This window comes from Corvus cornix, chromosome 5 (genome assembly GCF_000738735.6).
Source record: "Corvus cornix cornix isolate S_Up_H32 chromosome 5, ASM73873v5, whole genome shotgun sequence".
NCBI classification, from domain to species: domain Eukaryota; kingdom Metazoa; phylum Chordata; class Aves; order Passeriformes; family Corvidae; genus Corvus; species Corvus cornix.
The window spans coordinates 58,587,209-58,608,635 of record NC_046335.1 but is presented as its reverse complement, the minus strand read 5'-3'; the positions used below and the strand labels follow the sequence as shown (position 1 = coordinate 58,608,635).

The 21,427-nt window shown below is 42.2% G+C and overlaps 1 protein-coding gene across 1 annotated transcript in view; it reads right to left on the bottom strand.

The window, feature by feature from the left end:
• Positions 1-1,879: 1,879 nt before the first annotated feature.
• LUZP2 (leucine zipper protein 2) overlaps positions 1,880-21,427 on the bottom strand; it is a 71,537-nt gene continuing 51,989 nt past the window's right edge. Inside the window, exons 6-7 of the mRNA XM_039552083.1 lie at positions 19,247-19,309; positions 1,880-3,227 (exon numbers count right to left, since the gene is read on the bottom strand). Of these exons, the coding sequence (XP_039408017.1) occupies positions 3,168-3,227; positions 19,247-19,309 (123 nt within the window). The 3' untranslated portion in view covers positions 1,880-3,167. The remainder of the gene's footprint in view (positions 3,228-19,246; positions 19,310-21,427) is intronic.

Here is a 21,427-nt window from a genome sequence, read left to right as displayed (position 1 = left end):
AGTTTGTATCACTGGTAGTCCCATTTGACAGCTTTTGGATATGATGTTACATTGCCAATGAAACAACAGGATATATCTTGGCTGAAAGGGCCTAGGCCTGTTGAGCCGTGTGTGTCACCTGTCTCCAAGGGCCTGGAGACGGATGACAGATGCTGCTTTTATATTTAAAAACAAAAAGCGGGAATTATTGTGGTGGTCAGCAGCTGACCTGAAGGCTTCACAATAATAATTAATCTCATTTTATAACTCCCTGTTTTATAACTGAAATAATGAAGATATAACTGAAATTATATAAGTACCTTGACCAGTAGATTATGCAATCTGACCAGTATGGACTGTTGGAGAGCAGGCCCAGGCCATTGGGTATGCAAGCAGCTATTGGCTGGTTGGCTGGGTGGTAACTTGTTCAGCCCATAGGGATCGACCGCGTGGACCTTTAACTCTATATAAGTAAAGGAGGACTCAATAAAAGTGGGTTGTTGTGCATGAACCCAGTCTTGTTGCTTGTCTGTTCCAAAACTGCAACAAACCACTTCAAGGCATCAATACCTTTTGTTTTTTCTAGAAAACCTATCTTTTAAATGATCTTTCTTGGGGCAAACATAACCACATACATAAGAGGAATAAATTACTGTTGGATTATGTATTGTTGGTGACATTATGGTACATTACAAATACACTCCAAATACAGCTTCTGTAAGTGTTTTTCTTGGTGTTTTACCCTGAAAATTAGATTTGAACTTCCTTCTTCTTCCTAAACCTAGCTAGTCTATAGGCTTTTCAACTGACCTCTCCCCCTGTAAGTCCTCCCATTTCTTCTTGAAAGTCAGACAAAACCTTCAGCATCTCATTCTTGAGGTGAGTTATTAAACTTTTCTGAAGGTACAGGCCAACAAACCCAGGCTGTGACTCTATTTCTGTGTAAGATTTAACAAACCAAATAGCACAATGACTAATTGAAAAAAAATTGTATTTTCTCCTGAGAAGTGCCAGAAACAGGACCCCTTTAAATAATCCAACACTTGGTGTGGGTCAGAGGGAGGCCACTGTCAACCTGCAGTTGTATTTGACCTCTAATATATTCGGTGTTAATAGTGCAATACAAAGTCCACTCCTAGAATGTTACAAGCCCAGTGTTACAAGTACGGGTCAGGTGGGTAATGCAGTCACACAGCTGTACAGATAACTACTACAAATACTGCATGTTTGTTAGCACAGCCAAAGGAGGCTTTTAACAGGCTTTTTACCTTTTTTCCCCAGAAACTTTATACAACATGTCAATATGGAATAGAAAATAAAGAGTGATCCCTCTTGCTATTTTTGGTGCTGAGATTTTTTTTTTGTTTGATCATTTATTTTGAACTCTTAACTGTTCAAAACCCTTACAAAAAAGGACTCAATCAATTTCCTTTCTTTTCCTTATACAAAATTTCAAAGGTGGTTTTTTCCCTCTGTTTTTTTTTTTTTTTTTTTTTTCTTTACGGAAGAGACTAGGTTATAGCTTCACACTAGAAGGATTACTCAGAAGTGCAGAGATAAACATAGTCATGGTTCGGTTCTCTTTATTTCAAGGCATGATAAATTGGAAGTTTATTTGGTTATTTCAAAACTTTTAAGAACATATTTTATTTCATGCAAAGAATTGATGTTTATTAATGATTACATTACCACACATGCTGCTTAGAGTTAATTAGAAAACATGATTGTAATGTTTAAAACACTTGTTAAATAGACTGAATATTCTCAACTCTGTTTTATCTCTGCACAGGCCTTAAATAAAATTTTTTTAAGAAAAAAAAGTCTTTACAACTTTCATAATTGATTATATTTTCTAAGGAGGACACATTTTACAATTGAAAACCATGTAACTGTACACTTGGACAAATTATTCAGTAAACATAATTCTGCTGTGCTTATTCTGTAAGCATTATTTGTATCTTAGAAAAACAGAGACTTGTTCTTCTAAATTGCACTGTTTACTGTAGGTGTTAAATGTAAAGGAGAATAACACTTTTTGGACGCTATTACATTTATTCAAGCATGCAGCAAAAACCAGATGTTCAGTGACATCTGAATTAGATTTCAAGCATTTACAACAAGAAGAAAATGCAGTTAAAAATAGCATTTTTGCAAAGTCTTACAGCTTGTACATTAATGCTTATTACTGCTGTAACGCTTTTATCTCTCATTTTTTACTACTCTGGATGTACATTAAAAAAGGAAATAAGTCCTTCGTGGATTTTATTAGCTGAAATTTTACTTTTCCTTCCCCAACCCTCACATAAAAGTCGTTACAATGAATGCAAAACTGCAGTTTGCTGGGGTTTCAGTACTCAGCTTTTAACTTGTTGCAATTATTAAAGGATCAGGGGCATGGATCATTGATAGAATTATGGGATCTATAGAAAAACTGTACAAGCAATAGGCCTGTACAAGCAAAAGGCCCGCAAGCAAAGGTTTGTGTGAGAAACTGCCTGCATGAGAAAGCGCTGGTGTGAGAAACAAGCCTGGGAATAAAGAGGGAGTTTTGAAAAGGTACAGCTGTTCAGATAAGATGTACTGACTGTGGAAGCTTGCCAATGTAAGTCCAATTATGTAGAAATAGAAATGTGCTGTGATAAGCTTTAAGCCACTTAGGAGTTAACAAGCTGGTATACTATATAAGTGCCTTTGGAGTGCTAATAATCGGAGTTTGCGCTTATCAACCACATTGGTTTTGGACTGCATTCCTCCCCCCGTCGGGATCCCCGGGCTCTCGTCCTTTTACAATTCCAACATTAACTAAAGGAAAATTACTGTTTTTTCAGCAGAAACACATTCAGAAGATGCACACAAGGAGCAACAGCACTCACCTTTGGGCCTGATCTGCCACTTACTTCCCATGGGGGAATTTTCTTCCTTTAGATCAGGCCAGAGCACCATGCATTTTAGCATGAGTTGTACTTTACAATGGATAACCCATCCAAATGATCACAACAACCTGCTGCTCCTTATTTTTTAATTCAATCTTCTTTTAAAAATGATCTTGTTTATTTTAATAGTAAGAGAACAAGCACTGAGGGAGTAAGCATTTTAAAATTCATGTTAGGCATACCAGTTGTGCTCGACACCTCTGTCAGCAGTACACTAGAAACACTTATTTCATCTTTTCTTCAGAGAGGATTAGTTCACAACTTGGCCAAAGGTTCAGCTTGTTGGTTTTGGTGCTTCTTTGTAGGATTTGACCACTACAGAGAATAGTATAATTCAGCCAGGAAAACACAAAACAAAGGAAACAAACATACTTTTTTGGCAATATCACTTAAAAGTGTTTGTGAAGAGGTAAGTTCTTAAAGCTTTCCATTTCAAAAACATGACCTCATATTCTGCTGCTAAGAAAGTAAAACCTAAACCATGCAGCAACAGTATTTACTGACACCAGCATATTCACTATTGCAAACTGCCTCCAAGTCAGCAACAATGAACAACACAGTAATTAAAAAAACTCCACCAAAAAGCCAAAATTTATTGTACTTATTTTTACAACTTCATGCTGCAGATAGTCATGTAGACGCCTCTGAATTTGCTGTCAGGAATATCCTAAGAAATAGGATCAAAGCTTTACAACTACCTGAAAGAAGGTTGTAGTTGAGGTGGGGGCCTGTCTCTTCTACCATGCCTGCAGTGAGATGACCAGAGAAAATGGCCCTAAGCCAGGACAGGGGAGATTCAGATTAGTGTCCTGGTGCTGGCCAGGACAGGGTTAATTTTTGCAGTAGCCAGGAGGGGGCATGACCAGGACTCAGAGGTTATTCAATACCACCCCAGATCATTTTCCAGGGACAGGGGATCCAGGATCCCTTCCAGATTGACGTAGTGTAGCAGAGAGAGTGGTTGGGGGTTTCCACAGGGTGAGCAATAACGTTTCTTGACTTGTACACTCTGTCTTTAGTATGGTTGCTGTTACTGTTCATTTTGTTATCTTATTGCTGTTTCCAATAAATTGTTCTTATCTCAACCCATGATCTTTACGTTTTGTGCCTCCAATCCCCCTCTCCAGACCACTGAATGGCAGGGGGAGGAGAAGCAAGAGTGAGCAAGCAGTGCATTATCTGGAGTGGTTTCAGTGGGAACACTGAATTGGAGAATTGGAGAATACCATTCCTAAACCATGACAGTTAGATACTAGAAAAATAAAATCATTGTTAGGGTGGTTGGGCTTTGGAACAGGTTGCCCAGGGAGGTGGTGGAGTCACCATCCCTGGAAGTGTTTAAGAGGTGTCTGGATCTGGTGCTGAGTGTTATGGTTTAGCGGTTTAGTGGCTTAGGGATAACAGTGGTATTGCTAGGCTGACAGTTGGACTTGATCTTAAAGCTCTCTTCCAACTTTGATGATTCTACGATTCTAAGGGGGGACACTAAGTGATGCAGAAGTATCCTCTCAAATAATTTTTAATTTCTTTCTGATTTAGACCAAATGGCAAGGTACTCAAAATTGTCTGCTAGGAAGAACACCCAATTTGGGATAATACTCATGTGCTCCAGATTCAGATCCATTGTACTCCTGGGAAATCACCAACCATATGAAGTTTAACAGGGGAAAGTGCTGGATTCTGCTCCTGGAATGGGACAATCCTGGATTTATATATAAATTCGGGAATGAGACACTGGAAATCAGTGTTGTGGAAAGGGACCTGGGGATCCTGGCTGATGGCAAGTTGAATATGAGTCAGCAGTGCCCTGGCAGCCAGGAGGGCCAATTGTGTCCTGGGGTGCATCAGACAAAGCATCACCAGCTGGTCTAGAGAGGAGATTGTCCCACTCTGCTCTTCAGTGGTATGGCCTCACCTTGAGTTCTGCGTGTGGTTTTGGACACCACAATATAAGAAAGAGATTAAGCTATTAGAGAGTGTCCAAAGGAGGGCTACAAAAGTGGTGAAGGGCATTGAGGGGAAGCCCTATGAAGAGAGAGGTTGAGGGCACTGTTCAGCCTGGAGAAGAAACTGTGGAGAGACCTTCTCAAAGTCTACAACTTCCTTGTGAGGAGAAGGGGAGGGGCAGGCACTGATCTCTTTTCTCTGGGGATCAGTGACAGGACCTGAGGGAATGGCATGACATTGTGTCAAGGGAGGTTTAGGTTGTATATTAAAAAAGATTCTTCACCCAGAGGATGGTTGGACACTGGAACAGGGTCCCCAGGGAAGTAGTCACAGCACCAAGCCTGACAGAGTTCAAGAAGTGTTTGGACAATACTCTCAGGTGCATGGTGTGATTCTTAGGGCTTTCCTGTGCAGGGCCCGGAGTTGGACACTGATGATCCTTGTGAGTCAAAGTGTACTTCTGGCATTAGCATACAATTGTACATCTTGGCAGCTTTTGGTTCAGCAGCATATAATAGCACACATGGATCATACGCTATTGGATCCAACTTGTCTCATGGTAGCTTTTAACTAGACTTGTCTCACACAGAAACGCAGGCTAGCTATTTAAGACTGCAAAACCATCCAATGCAGGACTGTATCACTAAGGCCACATCCTCAGATCCATACAGAAATTTTTAAATGGGATTTTTCAGTTCATTAAAAAAGCTACAACTTTTCATGCTCAAAGCTGTGTTATAAAAAAATGTACTGACAATAAGTAAATAGATCTGAATTACTAAGTACTGAAACGATATTCACATTTTACATATGTATGTTTTCCAAAACTGCATTAAGCCATTAAAAAACAGTAGAAAGAGATTTCTTTCAGTAACAATATCAATTAATTATGTTAATACATAATCCAATGTCCTTACTGAGAAATATAATGATAACACCCCTCCACCTTCTTACATATCACTTATATAATGATATTTAAAAATTCCCATGTCTGCAAATAACCTGTAAGTACTTTTCAGTAGCAAGTTGAGTTTGTATCTTCAGGTCACTCCTGTGTTGCTAACATTAAGGTATTATTAATGATTATAACATCATGGCAACAACATATAAATGCTAAACGTGACATTTGAAACAAGAATATGCACCAGAAAGATGCCAATGTAAAGTGACATCTTCTTTTGTCCTCATTTCTGTTGGGACAGAGTTAATTTCTTCTCAGTAGATGGTATGCTGATGTATTTTGGATTCAGTATGAGAATAATGTTGGTAATACACTAATGTTTTGGTTGCTGTTAAGTAGTGTTTATTTTTTGTGTCTCATGCTCTGCCAGTGAAGAGGTGCAGGAAAAAAAAAGCTAGAAGTAGAGCCATTACAAGGGCCATTTTCAGTGCTGTTACCATGGACACCACAAGGGCCATCACAGGAACAGGAAGAAGAGACAGAAGAAAAAACCACCACTCAATCCCTATGCTTGAGTGAGCTGTGGGAGATACAAAAGGATTTTACCTGGGGACAACAGGCCTAGTAGTCTGGAATTAGAGGGTAAGTGAGGCAGTCAGCTGGGATTACTTGCTAAGGAGCCAACCATTGCCAAAGAGATGGGAAAAAAGACACAACCCCGTAGCTTCTGGAGCCCTTAGCCTCCTCTGAAGTACAGGGGGAAAGGTATACACATAAGGGCAATATTCCATGTCACCCAGGCAAACAGATGGCAATAGAGAAGGGTATTCAACACCTGAGTGTAGATACAAAAATGCTGCTAGCAAGGATTTTCTTGCTATTTTCTAAGTCCATGAGAGACTTTTCTCTCTCACAGAAGAGGCAGCAGTTATGTAAACAACCAAACCGCCTGCAACCTTGAAAAGTCTTGTTTATGTTATAGTAGGAAAATATTTTGACAATGGATGTTTTAGGAGTTTAGCCAATCACCCCATGGGGTGGCTGATCCTTTGTCCAATTAGACTATGAAGAAAAAAGTCTATAAAAGAGTTTATAAAATAATTAAATCAATCAATCTTGCTGCACAATTCCTGCCTGCTGGATCTTCTCTCCTCCTCCTCCCTGTGGCTGTGGGACACAGTGATATACCCTAGGGCCAAGGCCTGCAGTAATATTTGATGACCCCAACATGATCTGCACTCTGACATGTCTTGCTGCTGCGAGCCAAGCCGAATTTCTCTAGAGGTACGCTGTTCCCCTTCCCCCCTGGGACCGAGAGGTCCAACGTGACTGAGAAATGGCGAACAGCGGCTCACAGAACGACGCTGTGGTAATGGTCTGGAAAGGTGTGTTCAGCATACTGCACACATCCATTCCTGAAAACTCAGTTCAGGAATTATTAGATTGGGCTACCTTAAAAGGGATTTCCATGGACAGAGATACTGCCCTGGACTTTGCCTTATGGCAGGAACTTGACTGTGCTGTCCGGCATGAGCGGTCTGTCAGGGGACCCAGCAGTGTTAGAATTATACCAAATCTGGCATTCGTTATTTATTCTGCTGACAGACTTTGACTGTAGCAGCACAGCTGGCTTGCCTGTTTCAGTAGTAAGTGACGGAGGAATGTCCGAGGGGGACCCCGCTGACCCGACTCCACAGGCAGAGCCTGCGCCACCTCACCCTGCACAGTCGCAGGACTCCGCGGCCCCCAGGGACCCTGCACCGGCAGAGGCGGGAGAGTCGGGGCAGCGGGAGGGCGCGCAGTCCGCCGTGCCACTCGGTTTGGCAGCGACCAGGGCTCATCCAGGGCCACGAATTAGCGGCTTAGCAACTTGGACCCCCAGAGCAGCTTCTAGCCTGTCTGCACATGCATCAGCTGTGCCAGGAACGCCCGGATGTTCCTTCTTAGCCGGCGTAGCACCAGGCATGCATGCACTGAGACTGCCTGGGTGTGGTCCACTGCCCTCCTTGGCGCTGGACTATTCTGCATCGCTGCAGAACTGAGCCATCTGCCTTTTAATACAGCATCTGCCTTTGCTGACAGTTACCTAACATATCCTGGCAGCTGGGAGAACTGCTCAGCTTGCAAAAGCAGCTGCTGCAGATAACAGAGGCACCCTGCCGTGCGGGGTGCACCAGGCCCGCGCCGCCAGCACCACCTGCACTGCCCACACCGCCCGCGGGAGACGTGGCTCTGAATCAGGAAGCGGTGCGACCAGCGGCGACCTGGAAGTAGTGCTGCTGCGGGAAAACCCGGAAGCGGCCACGGCTGCAGAGCGGCGGCTGGGGGAAGCAGCGCCGAACATGGCCGGGGAGCAAGAAAACAGCAGCACTTTTGGCAGCGGCGCCGAACACGGCCGCGGAGCAAGGGCCAGCAGCGGCACCGGGCACGGCTGCAGCGCAAGGGCCACCAATGGTGCCGAACGCAGCTGTGGAGCAAGAGACGAGCGCGGCGCCCGGCATGGCTGCAGCCCTGGAGACGGTTGCAGCAGCTGCAGTACCAGTTCGGTCAGGACCGGCAAAGACTGCATCCCATAAAGAGGCTGCTGTTCAAACTGCAGCGCAGCCAACTGTAGTCTGTGCTGTCTGTTCTGCCTCTAGCCCACCCAGCCAAAGTGCCCCTCTCCGTCCACCTCTGTTCGCTCCCAGTGTCTCAGAGTTGCCTTTGCCTGATGACTCATCATCGGGAAGTGAGGCAGATGAGGTTCTGCCCTCAGGTTGTAAGGCAGCTGTAGCCGGGCGGCAAAAGAAAAGGCTGCGCCGGTCTCATCCCTGGACCTTTCAGGACTGCACGGTAACAGTGCGTCCAACCCACTACAATCGCTTCTTAGAGTCAGTTAAAATGCGAGCATTGGAGGAGGGTGACTGGAGGTTGTTGGAAACCCTTGGAATGCCAAACAGATTTGAGGATTCTGGGGGTAATCGGGAAGCTGTTACACTCCATCCACAGGCTGTGCCAGAAGTTCAGGATGGTACTGACTCCCCAAAAGGGGAGATCCAAGCAGTGTATAAGGCTCTCCCAAATTCAGGCGAGCATGATAAGCATGAGGTAATTGCTTGGAAGGTTGCGCAGGATCTGCAATCCAAGGTGGCACAACATGGGCTAGGTTCTGCTGAGGATATGCAGATAATAAGGGTGATAAATACAGATTTGCTAGCTCCATTTGATATTAGACACTTAGGTCAAATTCTATTTCAACCTATACTATTTACAGTTTTTGAGAAAACCTGGAGAAAGCTGGCTGACAAGGCTGCATTAGCAAATATGCAGCTCCCTGCTGCCAATCCTAGACAGACAGCAGGAACAGATGCTCTTATGGGGACTGGTCCCTTCTCTGATCCCAGTCTACAGGGTACTTTGTTCTCTAGCATCCTGCAGAAAGCTCAACAGGTTGGCATGGCTGCCCTGTTGAAAACCATAGAGTTGTCTGCACCTAGAAAGCGATATATTGAAATAGTTCAAGGGAAATCAGAGTCATTCCTCTCTTTTGTAGAGAAAGTTGCTGCTTCTCTCGAGAAGCAGGTTGAAGATGATGGGTTAAGACAGTTGTTGTTAAGGCAGTTAGTGAGAGATAACGCAAACGAGGAGTGCAGAAAAATCATAGATGCCTTACCAGGGGATCCTGACGTAACAGACATGGTCAAAACCTGCGCTAAGGTGGGATCTGGGCATCAGAAAAGGTCTGCTTTGGCTGCGTTCCTGCATCCTGTTCACACATCTTCTGGTCGTGAACCAAAGCAACCAAAACAGGCGAAAAAATGGAAGTGGCCTAAGCCCAGCCAAAAAGAGAACACAGCGATCCCCCAGTGCAAGAGGTGTGGCAGGCCAGGGCATTGCTCGGACTATTGTAGATCCCAGACTCAGGCCAATGGTCGGCCTTTGTTGGGAAACTTCTGCTGGGGTGCAAGGAGGGGGAATTGCTCTCCGATGCAGTCGCTCTCCCAGAGAGTGGCACAGGTACAGGCACAGGCCTACCCAGCCACCCTAGAGACAGCACCCAGGGATCAGACGGTTTTGATGTCTACACCGCAGCTGCAGTCATCTTAGGCTCTAGTGGTATTTATAAAGTTCTCTTGGATGCACATGGACCCTTAGCCCAGGGATCCAGTGCAATGCTGGTGGGAAAACCTGACGTTGCCCATCAAGGAATCTTAGTGCACTCAGGAGTTATTGACGCTGACTTTAAAGGTCAGATTTGTGCTATGGTCTCCATGCAAAAACCCCCGTAACTATTCCTGAAAAGACTTGCCTTGCTAAATTAGTACCTTTTAAGTCTTGTGTCTCCAGGATAGAACAACAAACTCACGAAGATAACGGCAGTGGATCTACGGGACTTCCGCAGGCCTTCTGGACTGCAGACATCTCTGACCAAAGGCCACAGATGACATATACCCTGATCCTGCCGAACACCCATCCGCCCCGGATTCAGCTTCGAGGTTTGATTGATACGGGTGCTGATGTAACTATCATCTCCTTCTCTGCATGGCCTCCCTCATGGCCTTTAGCCCCTGTGGGATCGGCCATCGCAGGAGTAGGAGGAACCACACAGAGCTATTTAAGCAAACAGCCTGTGGTGGTGAAGGACTCAGAGGGGCACACAGCTACAATTAGGCCTTATGTCACTACCACTTCCCTTAACCTTTGGGGATGGGATGTGTTGGCAGCTTGGGGCATACGGATTGGGACAAATTTTTAGCAGGGGTCACTGTGTGTAAGGGTGCACAGTATCCTACACTGCCTTTGCGGTGCTTGACTAACACACTAATCCAAGTCAGGCTCTGCTCAGTTAGTTGAATTAAGGGCTGTTACCATGGCTTTTCAGCGATTCTCACAGGAACCTTTGAATTTGGTTACTGAAGCCGACTAGCAAAACCTTTGTATACAATTAATCACCTTACAGTACCACAAAATTCAAATAATCCTGTTATTCTGAATCATTTTCTCTCATTGCAGTCTGCAGGCGACACACAAGTGCCCCGGGCAAAAGTCTGGGTACGGAATTTAATCACTAACCAGTGGTAAGACCCGCATGAGCTTATCATTTGGGGTCGTAGGTATGCTTGCGTTTCCACAGATACTGGGGTACGGTGGCTGCCTTCAAAATGCCTTCGCCCTGACCTACGGCACCAGAGGCAGAACAGGTAACCTCCAAATGATGACGAGAATGCCAACCATCCAAATGGCGACCAGAATGTAGATCATCAGCCTAATGACTCTTGTGATGATGACCAAGATGTCAGCCATCAGGCAGATGGTCCTTCTACAAGCAGAGACTGGGATGGTCCTTCCACAAGCAGAGACTGAACTTTAAATTTCTTGTTATGGAGTCAGATAGTTAAAGCCTCAAGGACATATTTCGAATTAATAACTGATGTAAATTTCTACTTAGGATTAATAGTAGAGTTGTTATCAAACAAAAAGGGGGAATTGTAGATACAAAAATGCTGCTAGCAAGGATTTTCTTGCTATTTTCTAAGTCCATGAGAGACTTTTCTCTCTCACAGAAGAGGCAGCAGTTATGTAAACAACCAAACCGCCTGCAACCTTGAAAAATCTTGTTTATGTTATAGTAGGAAAATATTTTGACAATGGATGTTTTAGGAGTTTAGCCAATCACCCCATGGGGTGGCTGATCCTTTGTCCAATTAGACTATGAAGAAAAAAGTCTATAAAAGAGTTTATAAAATAATTAAATCAATCAATCTTGCTGCACAATTCCTGCCTGCTGGATCTTCTCTCCTCCTCCTCCCTATGACTGTGGGACACGGTGATACACCCTAGGGCCAAGGTCTGCGGTAATACCTGAGAGAAACAGCCATGTGAGAAATGATATATTATGGCCTGGACAATGTGCAATTCCCCACAGATCCAGATGAAGTCCTATGTGTACAACCCATGAGGTAGAAATTTGTAAAGTGTGCACCATCAGTGCAAGATAGCCCACTGTCAACAATAATTTGGAAAGATGATGTGTCACCAGCAGTGGATGAAGCAATTTGTCAAATCCAGGAATATGAAGACAGTATTTGTTTTCCCTCATCTTGGCTTTGGAGAATCCTGGGAGTTCCAGTAATTCAGGAAGTTTATGTGAGCAGGCATCCTTTTGCTCGAGAAATAGGATATAGAAGGTACATTCCACAGAGTACTCTAGAGTTTTACCTGTTGGACCACAGAGAGGCCATGAGGAAGTGGGATGGAAAAAAAAGGAAGTGGGATGAAAAAAATGTGCAGGCCACAGTTTGCTTTCACCTGGAGTGGCATCCAGTACACCTAGAATCAAGTGCCCAAGGGATAGAAACACAACCCTACCATCTGCCATGGCACTCTATCATCTGATCCAGATTGCACTGGAACAGGGTGAAGCTCTGGAACACCTGCAGTGCACTGATGCTGTCATCATATGGGGCAATACAGCTGAAGTTTTTGAGAATGGGAAGAAAATAGTCCAAATTCTGTGAAAGCAAGTTTTGCTATATAAAAAAGGTAAAGAGACCTGCAAAGGCAATGGCAAGATAGACATCATCAGATCTCAATGGATGTGAATAATGAGATAACATCCATGCCTCCACCAAGTAACAAGAAAGAAACATAAGGTTTTTTAGGTGGTGTAGGATTTTGGAGAACGCACATTCCAAATTAGTCTGACTGGAAGCCCTCCAAGCCCTTCACTCTGTGAAGTGACACAGAAGAAGAATGATTTCAAATGGGGCCCTGAGCAATGGCAAGCTTTTGAACAAAACAAGCAGTAGCCCTTGGGCCAGTCTGAACAGAGCAAGATGTAAAAAAACGTGCTCTATAATGCAACTGGAGAGAATGGTCCTACCTGGAGCCTCTGGCAGAAAACACCAGGGAAGACTCAAGGTTAACTCCTAGATTTTTGGAGTTGGGGATACAAAGGATGTGAAACTCGCTGTACTCCAACTGAAAAGGAGATACTGGCAGCTTATGAAGGGTTTTGAGCTGTTTGCAGAAGTGATTAGTACTGAAACAGCTGCTTTTGGCAACCTGGTTATCTGTGTTGGGTTGGATGTTCAAAACAAGGGTCTCCTCTACACATCATGCTGTACATGGGTTGCACTAATCACACAAAAAGCTCATATAGGATACCCCAGTTTTCCAGAAATCTTAGAAATTATCACGGGCTGGCCAGAGGGCAAAGATTTTAGAATGTCATCAGAGAAGAAGGTAATGTGCTGAAGAGGCCCCACTATGTAATAAATTATCAGAAAGTGGGAAGCAATATACCTTGGTTATACTGCTGGATCCTGCCATCTTGGGGAAAAGCATCAGAGATGGAAAGCAGCTACATGGAATTCCTTACAAGAAGTCAGAAACTGCTCAAGGAGAAGGTGAAACGAGTCAGTTTGCAGAGATGAGAGCTATCCAACTATCTTTAGACAGGCTTAAGGAAAAAATGGCCAACTCTTCTGCAACAGAAGCAGAATAACTGTCAATGAAGAGGTAAGCCCATCTGGGCTGCCACATTGTGGCAAGACTGATGTCCGGCTGAAGAATCTGGTTGTGAGGGTACATCCTCATGGCAGAGTATGTCATGCTCCACCAAAACCCTGAAGGCAAATGCCATTTGCTCACAATGGTGAAAGCAACCACTGCATGACTAGAAACATCTTGTGCCCCATGCCACCACCCAGATGATGGGTAATGCAGGAGGATGAGGAAGTCCAGTGTGTGCCTCAAGAGAATTTGATTTAGGGTGAGAATAGCCAATAAATTAAACTGTACAATGTTAATAACTTATGTTAATAATGATGTAATACTGTGTATTTTCACTTCTTAGTTGCTACATGTGCATCACCACACTGAGCACCAAAGTAATTTTAATGTTTACACAAGTTCTCTGCCAAAGCAGGTCTTTGGTGGTTTTCTGTTTGTTTGGTTTTTTTTTTCCCTTTGTTTTTCTTTAATTATTTAATCTCTTTCTCTGTATGTAATGTAGAATCTCATTGTCTTCATTAGAGAAATAAGTAATTTAAAATTCTGGGAAATCAGCTAACTGTGGCATGTAATTAACTTTGCTAATAGGGAGGGAAACAAACATGGCATCGGTTTTACTTCAGAGGGAGGAATGGTATAGATATTTACCAAATACAGTCAATACAATGCAAAAATAATTTCACATAGTTTTGTACTTGACTCCACCATAGCAAATGATTTAAATGATTTTCACGTCACATAATGACTTAATTTGTGTAGAACTAGGTGTTTCAAAGAATTTGGAAAATGGCTTTGTCTTTAATAGTGACATGGTCCTTAGTCCTTTAGAGGTATTGAGCATTCTTAGTACTTGAAACATTATTGAGAAGTATAATAGAGTACTGAAGGTAAATTACAATCCTGTTCTTACTTTGTGAAGCTGCACTTCAAAGAAACGTGTGAGTTCAAGAGTATCATCATAGAAACAAGCTAAACCACTGTATGGAGCAGCAGAGGTTGTCAAGCGCTGGGAGCAAGGTTCTCCACTGCCCTCCCTCCTTCCTCCCTTTTCCATCCATTGTTCCTCTCTCCCAGTCATGCCCACTACAATCCCTGCCTGCCTTCGCCTTGCCATTTCTATCTGCGTACTTCTGCTGCTCCTGATGCCACTGACTCCAGTCATGCACTGGACTTCCCAGACATCCTCTAGTTTAATGCTATTGACTGGGTACCTGGTGGCTCTGAACATGTAGAGAAGCCTTAAGACTCCCTAGGGCCAAGAGCAGATTGTTATTCAGTAAACACCCACTCTGACAGCAATGTTTCAGCAGGAACTGGTCCTATCTGTGAACCCAACTGGATCAAATATGGTTTGCTCTTCAGAGGAAGGTGCAAAATGATAAATCACGTTACTCATGGTAAAACCATCTACAGAATACATATTAGCAGTTACTTTATTTGTTGTAAGGTAGTAAGTGTTGAGATACTAAGTTGTATTATTTGTTGTAATAGCCAATCCTATTTGCTTGCTTTTATGAAGTTAAATTCTACCATGGAACAAAGATTAAGTACATTGGTAGGCCAGGTGCTGTTAGTTGTTACTCACATTTGAACTTCTTCTTGTTTTTCTAGGACTGTCTATCAATATATTTTGTCTTAGAATTTAAACAACCAAAGGGAAAAGAGATGAAGTGGTAGATCAAATATGTCTGAAACTCTGAAGCAAAAGTCTTAGAAAAAAGCAAACAAAGATATGCTGAAACCATAGCACTGAAGCATGGTCACCTTTCAAACTTACAAGAGAAATTTCAATAATACAAGATACTTATATAAACTGACATTGAAAGTCATTGCTAGATTTATTTTTCTTCATCTCTTATTACTATCATTTATACACGATTGCATTTAATGAAAAAAACCCAAACTCTTTTAAATTCTTTTCTAATTCAGTAAAACATGAGACTTCTTCCACGACAATATAGCTCAATAATGGGAAGACAGTTAATGAAGGAGGAGTAATTTAAAAAAGAAGTGGTCTGTAATGCCTGAAATGAATGCAGACCTCAATCTAGCAAAGCACTTAAATTAGGAGTACTTGACTAAATCAGGGGTTTAGGATGATAATTTAAATTATTTGCAATTAAGAGTAGTGTCAATCAGAACTAGTAAGTACCTACTTACAAAGGCAGTGATAAAATTAAGAACGTTCAGTGGCAATTTTTATTAATAATTTCTTGGTTTTCTCATTATAATACAAAGCACATTTCAACTCTTTACAATTCTTTAAGGATGACATGCTGCATGCTTTAAGGGACTGAAATCTGACAGCAACAGGAGCTCAAATTATGATCTCAGCAGAGATACTGACAACCTCTATAGCCTTGGGTGCATGACTTAATTTTTGTGATGCTCATTACTTTTATGTCCCACGGCTTTATATCACATAAGGAGAGTTAAAAATAAAAACATACACACATATATGCTCTCTAATTAATCAGCTAGATTATAAAACACTGTTAAAACATAAGAAGTGTAAGTAAGATATGATAAAGAAGATATGATCTACCAATTCACTGGAATGTTAAGGAGAAAGCTGCTTTTTTCCACCTTTTCTCTTCCTCTCCCACTTAATCCCCAGATTAGTTCAGAATAGAGCCATTGACAGTAATAGGTACCAGAATTTAAGAAATAGTTTCTTGATGTCAATTATGCAAAATAAAAATAAAACAATCCCTCCCTACCTATTTCACATATATCTGCAGAATTCCTTCAGAGAAAGCCTTAGTTTGATGGACATGAACAGCAACTTTCCTTCATGCCCTTTAGAAATCTCATAGCCTGCAGCTTACATCCTTCTGGTGAAGTGCTCCAAGAAGCTCGCAATGTTCAGAGCTATATGGAGAGCAGACTTCCCAAAAGTCCTCAGTAAGCCGCACAGAAAAAAGAAGTTTAATGGGGTGGGAAGGGAGTGGAAGGAGAAAAGGTAGAAGTCCAGTAACATGAAAGTAGACAACAGCCAGGATTTTATCGCAAACATGCATGCTGTACTGGCAGAAGACCATCTATCCATTTCATTTATCAGAAAGACTAAGAGCTTCATAAAATAGCCTCAACAGCAATGCTAGCATTAAATCTGTTATGTTTCCAGTATCAAATTAGAAATGAGATATCACCTGTTCTTGCCCAAACCTAGCAGCCTCTCTCTGATCAAGCAGTGTCCTGGGGTGTCCTGTGGGGTGTAACCAAAGTATGTATTCTACCACCATTCACATTACCTTCTGATGAGCTGTTTAGGTAGGTGGAGCAGTGTTTCTCTATCTTTGCCATGACTCAACTCTGATAACTCCTTCTGGGGAAGCAGCAGCCACCCTGGGGGACCATCTCTGCTTAATGGGCCATCAAGGACTCCCCAGAATGACTCTTAGAATTACATCAGCCCATTGTGAAATTCCCTGCCCTGAGGGAGGTACTGGACATTCCTTCCTCTATATAACCTGGGGTTTGGGACAGGACACCACCAACCACTGGATTCCCAGAGGACAAGAGCTCTCCACCACCACCACTGGACCTCCAGAGAGAGACCAGACCTTTCCATAGGATCACTACTTTGACAAGACCACATCCATCACTCCAATTGGACTGCAACCACCATTTAATTGGACTGCTACCACCACCCTGACCAACAGGTCCTGTTCTGACTTTGTCAGCTTAAGCCAGTGTTTCTGTATTATTGCCTTCATAGTAATTTTCCTATAAATTACAGCAACAACTTGAAATGTTTTGCAAGGTATTTGTGCGGGGTTAATTCTTCCCACTGGTTTACCTTACAGCCAGCACAAGCAGATACTTAAAAAGCTTTCCAGCCTATACCAAATGGCTTCTACTCTGCTTAGTGTGTCTGTCTTCAGACATGAAACACACACAAGCAAGCACACTGAACCTATCCTCCTCCCATCTCACATGATTTAGAAGGATAGCATATGGTTGCTGCTCCCTCTGCTTCATAAATCAAATTTTCTTGGTCAGGAAAAAGACTGATGAATAAACCTGCAAAAATATTTCTGGTTACATATAAAGGACATATCAAATTAGCAAAGCAGGCAGTCAATTTCATACGGAATTGCACACGGTCAAGAGATGTTTTAAGTGTTTACACATCTGGTTCTCAGTATGTGGAACTTTGGAATCCACAATTCATTAACATTCTCCATCTAAAGTTCTCAGAGCGTTTTTAATTACATTAGATCATAGTTTCCATAGAAGGCAAGTAACTATCCTTATTTTGCAATAAGAGCACTCAGAGGAGAACCCACACTACCTAACTTGGGACCTACATCTCAGCTGGTGGCTCTAGTATTCATTCATAATCAAGAACTATATCTACTCAATGTAAATCAAGGACTCTAAAGCATAATTAATGTGGTTAAATGTAGACATAGTCTTCAGAAGATAAGTCTCCAAGGATTTGAAGTGGAGACTATGGTGGAGAAAGGCATATCCAGTCAGATGAGACCACGTCTATTCCTATTCACACTAGACACATTTTCTCCATTAGTACAGTTCTTTACATGTGTATCTTAACTACTACATTGTTATAGTTTACTGAACTAGGATTAGGAGAAGGTGGATTTCATTGCATGCATGCCAGTGACTTGCTGGACAGCCTTTCACTTGTGTATGTTCCCATTTTCTTTTTCATCTTCTGTAAGCTTTTTCCAGGTGGGTAGTACTTAGCAAGACTTCCCTTGCTAAGCATTAGTATACACCCGAGCATAACTCATATCCATTTTTGGGATCACTGTGTATTAGCATAATGAAAACAACAAGTAGATACTAGTGCTGAACAATCCTACTGCTTCAGCCAAAGAAAACAAGCTTTCACACCTAGGCAAGATTAGAATTTTGCATCTTTGCCTCTGCTCAAGCTCTCCATTATACTGAATTTGACGAAAGATGTGTTATTTTTGTTAATGCTAGATGGAGTTAAAATTTAAATGCCTAGATCTATAATATCCTTTTTTTTCTTTTTTTTTTTTTTTGTCTCTAAAGCTGTTTCCCTGGTTTTAGTCTAATGAAGACCAGAAATAAATGTTCCTGAAAAAACCTGGAATCAACCTATGCATTAAAAAAAAACCCCAAAACCCACAGAAATCACACTGTGTCTTTTAAATGGCCTATATTTTTCTATATTTACAGTACTGTATATAAAATAGAGAGACAGTAGAGAGAGTTAAACACTTCCAGAAGACAATCTGGAATGCATATTGACATGCATGACTTTGTAAGTAATTCTAGGTATAGTCACTTTGAAGATGACTACCTAATCTTCATCCTTTATGCTGGGAATAAATAAAAGGACTACTCCATAACAGTCTTCAGTCAGGTGACCTGAATCTCTCTCCTCCTCCTTTAACAGGGATTAACTTCTCTCTTTGTTAACTGGGACTTGATGCCCTTCAGCAATCTCTTTATGTTCTGTCCTCCCCTCCTTTATTTTAAAAATTTTTATTATTTTTTAAAATGTGCTAGCTAGAACAGATTTGGATTGTTCAAGCAACAGACATTTCTTTTTCTTAAATCTTCAGACCTAAGGAACATTACATTGCTCAAGCTTCTCATAAATACAAAGATTTGCTTTAAATGTTAACAATACTTGACTTTGCCATGGAGGACTGCTAATTAAAGGAAAAACAAGAAGCATCTGTACAATATTATATCATTCAGTTAGAAAGATAAAAAACATGTTACAGAATGTATGGATTAGGGCAACGGGTTTTATTCATGAGCAGAAACCTAGAATTTTGCTTTTTGTGAGCACATAAATATAGATATAAGTATATTATATTTCTGAAAATGCATTATGGTAATAAGTCTGTCTTGGTGTTTTGTGCGCTTTTCAGAACAAAATTATTCCTTAGAACTGCAATAATAAAGGCAGCTATCATATTCCTACTTTACTCCAATATTATATTAACTCTAATACTTCATTTAACTATAATGAAACAAAACTTACCTTAAAAACCAAATCTTTTTTCCCATAACGAAGCTCTTTCAGCTGGGCTTGGATCTTTTTTGACTGAAAGTGAGGATAAGAAGATCAGGTTTTGGTTTTTTAAAATTTTAAATAGTAAAAAAGAGTAAGTGAATTCTGAGAACAGCAGAATCTAGACCAGATTTAAAATGTAGAACATCCCCCTCCAAATAATTGTCAATTTCTTTTCAAGGTTCACAAGTCAAACCAGCCAAAAATACTGAGGAAAATGTAAAATGGCACTCACACTCATTAAAGCACGTACATGAGTTAGTACTATAAAGAATTCCTGTCGGGCTTACACATTTTAGACATGAGTTGTTATTAATACTTTCCATGAAGCATAACTGAAAGCATCATCTTCAAAGTAAAAATCTTATTCTTAAAAGTAAAAAAGCTCCATAGGCTTGCACGGGTTATTCTTTGTAAAGATCAGGGTGTTCCAGATGATATCCAAAGGATGATTCATAAAGCCAGAGATTCTTATAGTTTGAAATGCACTCACAATCTGCTGTCTTGACTATTACTTAAATTATGTTTAGTTTTCTGAAGTTCTCTGACTGCCAAGGCTTGTCACACTATAATAAATTTAAATTATCCTTAGGCTTCATCCTTAGATGCAAATATTAAAAGAGACATAATCAGAGAAAAGATCTTCAAGTTAATTACCAAAGGTTCAAATACTATGCAGCAAGGTGTGGTGGTTTGACCCTGTTTGGATGCCAGGTGCCCACCAAAGCCACTCTATCACTTCCCTCCTCAACTGGGTGGGGGACAGAAAATTTAACAAAAGGTTCATGAGTTAAGGACAGAGAGAGGTTACTCACCAATTACCGTCATGGGCAAAAGAGACTTGACTTGGGGAAATTAACTGAATTTATTACCAATCAAAACCAGAGCAGGATGGTGGGGTTTTAGTTCTCCTTCTGTTTTCTTTTCCTCTTAAAGAATTTTCCCCATACATGTTGCCAGGGGGACAAATTACTGGGTGCTTAAGAAGAACCAAAGACCAGGCCACAGGGGGAGGGGTCCATCTGGCTACTCTCTTTTACCTGGGTTTGTGGGCTGTTAGTTCTCGGCATTTGGATGGAGAGAAGGGCTGGAAGGAATTCGTCAGCACTGCAGACTTCTGCTTTTTTGGCTGCCTTCCTTCTACCGGAGAAACCCTGGGATTCCCAAGCCTGCCTTTCCCTGCCCCACTGGGAGCCGGGCTCCAACTGCCCTGCCCCCACTGTTGCTTCGAGCCTTTGCTACTCTGTAGCCCTGCACCTCCTGCCTGCTGAGACCTCCGGGGGTTCCCACTGCAGCTCTGGAGTTCGATACATCTTGTCTGCCACCCAGGATTTGTGCTTGTCCCTGCTGTTCCAAGTCTGCTGCTCCTGAGTGTCCGGCCAGACACCGGGATTGGCTGCCCAGGGGTTTGTGAAGCCTTTGTTCCATCCCTTCCTGGGATCCCAGGCCACCAGTGCTGCATGCTCCCCGACCTCGCTCCAGAGCGCCCCCTGCAGCCGTGGGGGAACCATCGCACCTGCCCTACTCACTGGGAGCCGCCAGCGCCCCTGCCGGCTGCGAGCGGAACTGCACCCGAGGGGAAAGGGCCTGACAGCCGAGAAGGATGTTACTGGGTTTGTGATTCTGTTTGCTGTTACTGACATAGTTATTGTTGTTTGTTTGACTTGTTTTACACATATAGATATAGAATAGTAAGGAACTGTTATTCCTATTCCTCATATCTTTGCCTGAAAGCCCCTTAATTTCAAAATTATAATAATTTGGAGGGAAGGGGGTTGCATTTTTTTTTTCATTTCAAGGGAGACTCCTGCCTTCCTTGGCAGACACCTATCTTTCAAACCAAGACACAGGATAATAAGAAGTAAAACAAATCTTAAAAACAGCTTCCCCCCTCTACTTCCCAGGTTCTTCCTCCTCCTCGTTCAGCAGCACAGGGAGACGGGGAATGAGGGTTATGTCCAGTTAATAACATTTCTGTTGCTACTTCCTCCTCAGGGAGAGCATTTCCCCTGCTCCATCATGGGGAAATGTATTTCCACAGGAAACAGTCCTCTACAAACTTGTTCAATGTGAGTCCTTCCCATGGGCTACAGTTCTTTACAAATTGTTCCAGCATGATCCCTTTTCGTGGGGTGCAGTCCTTCAGGAACA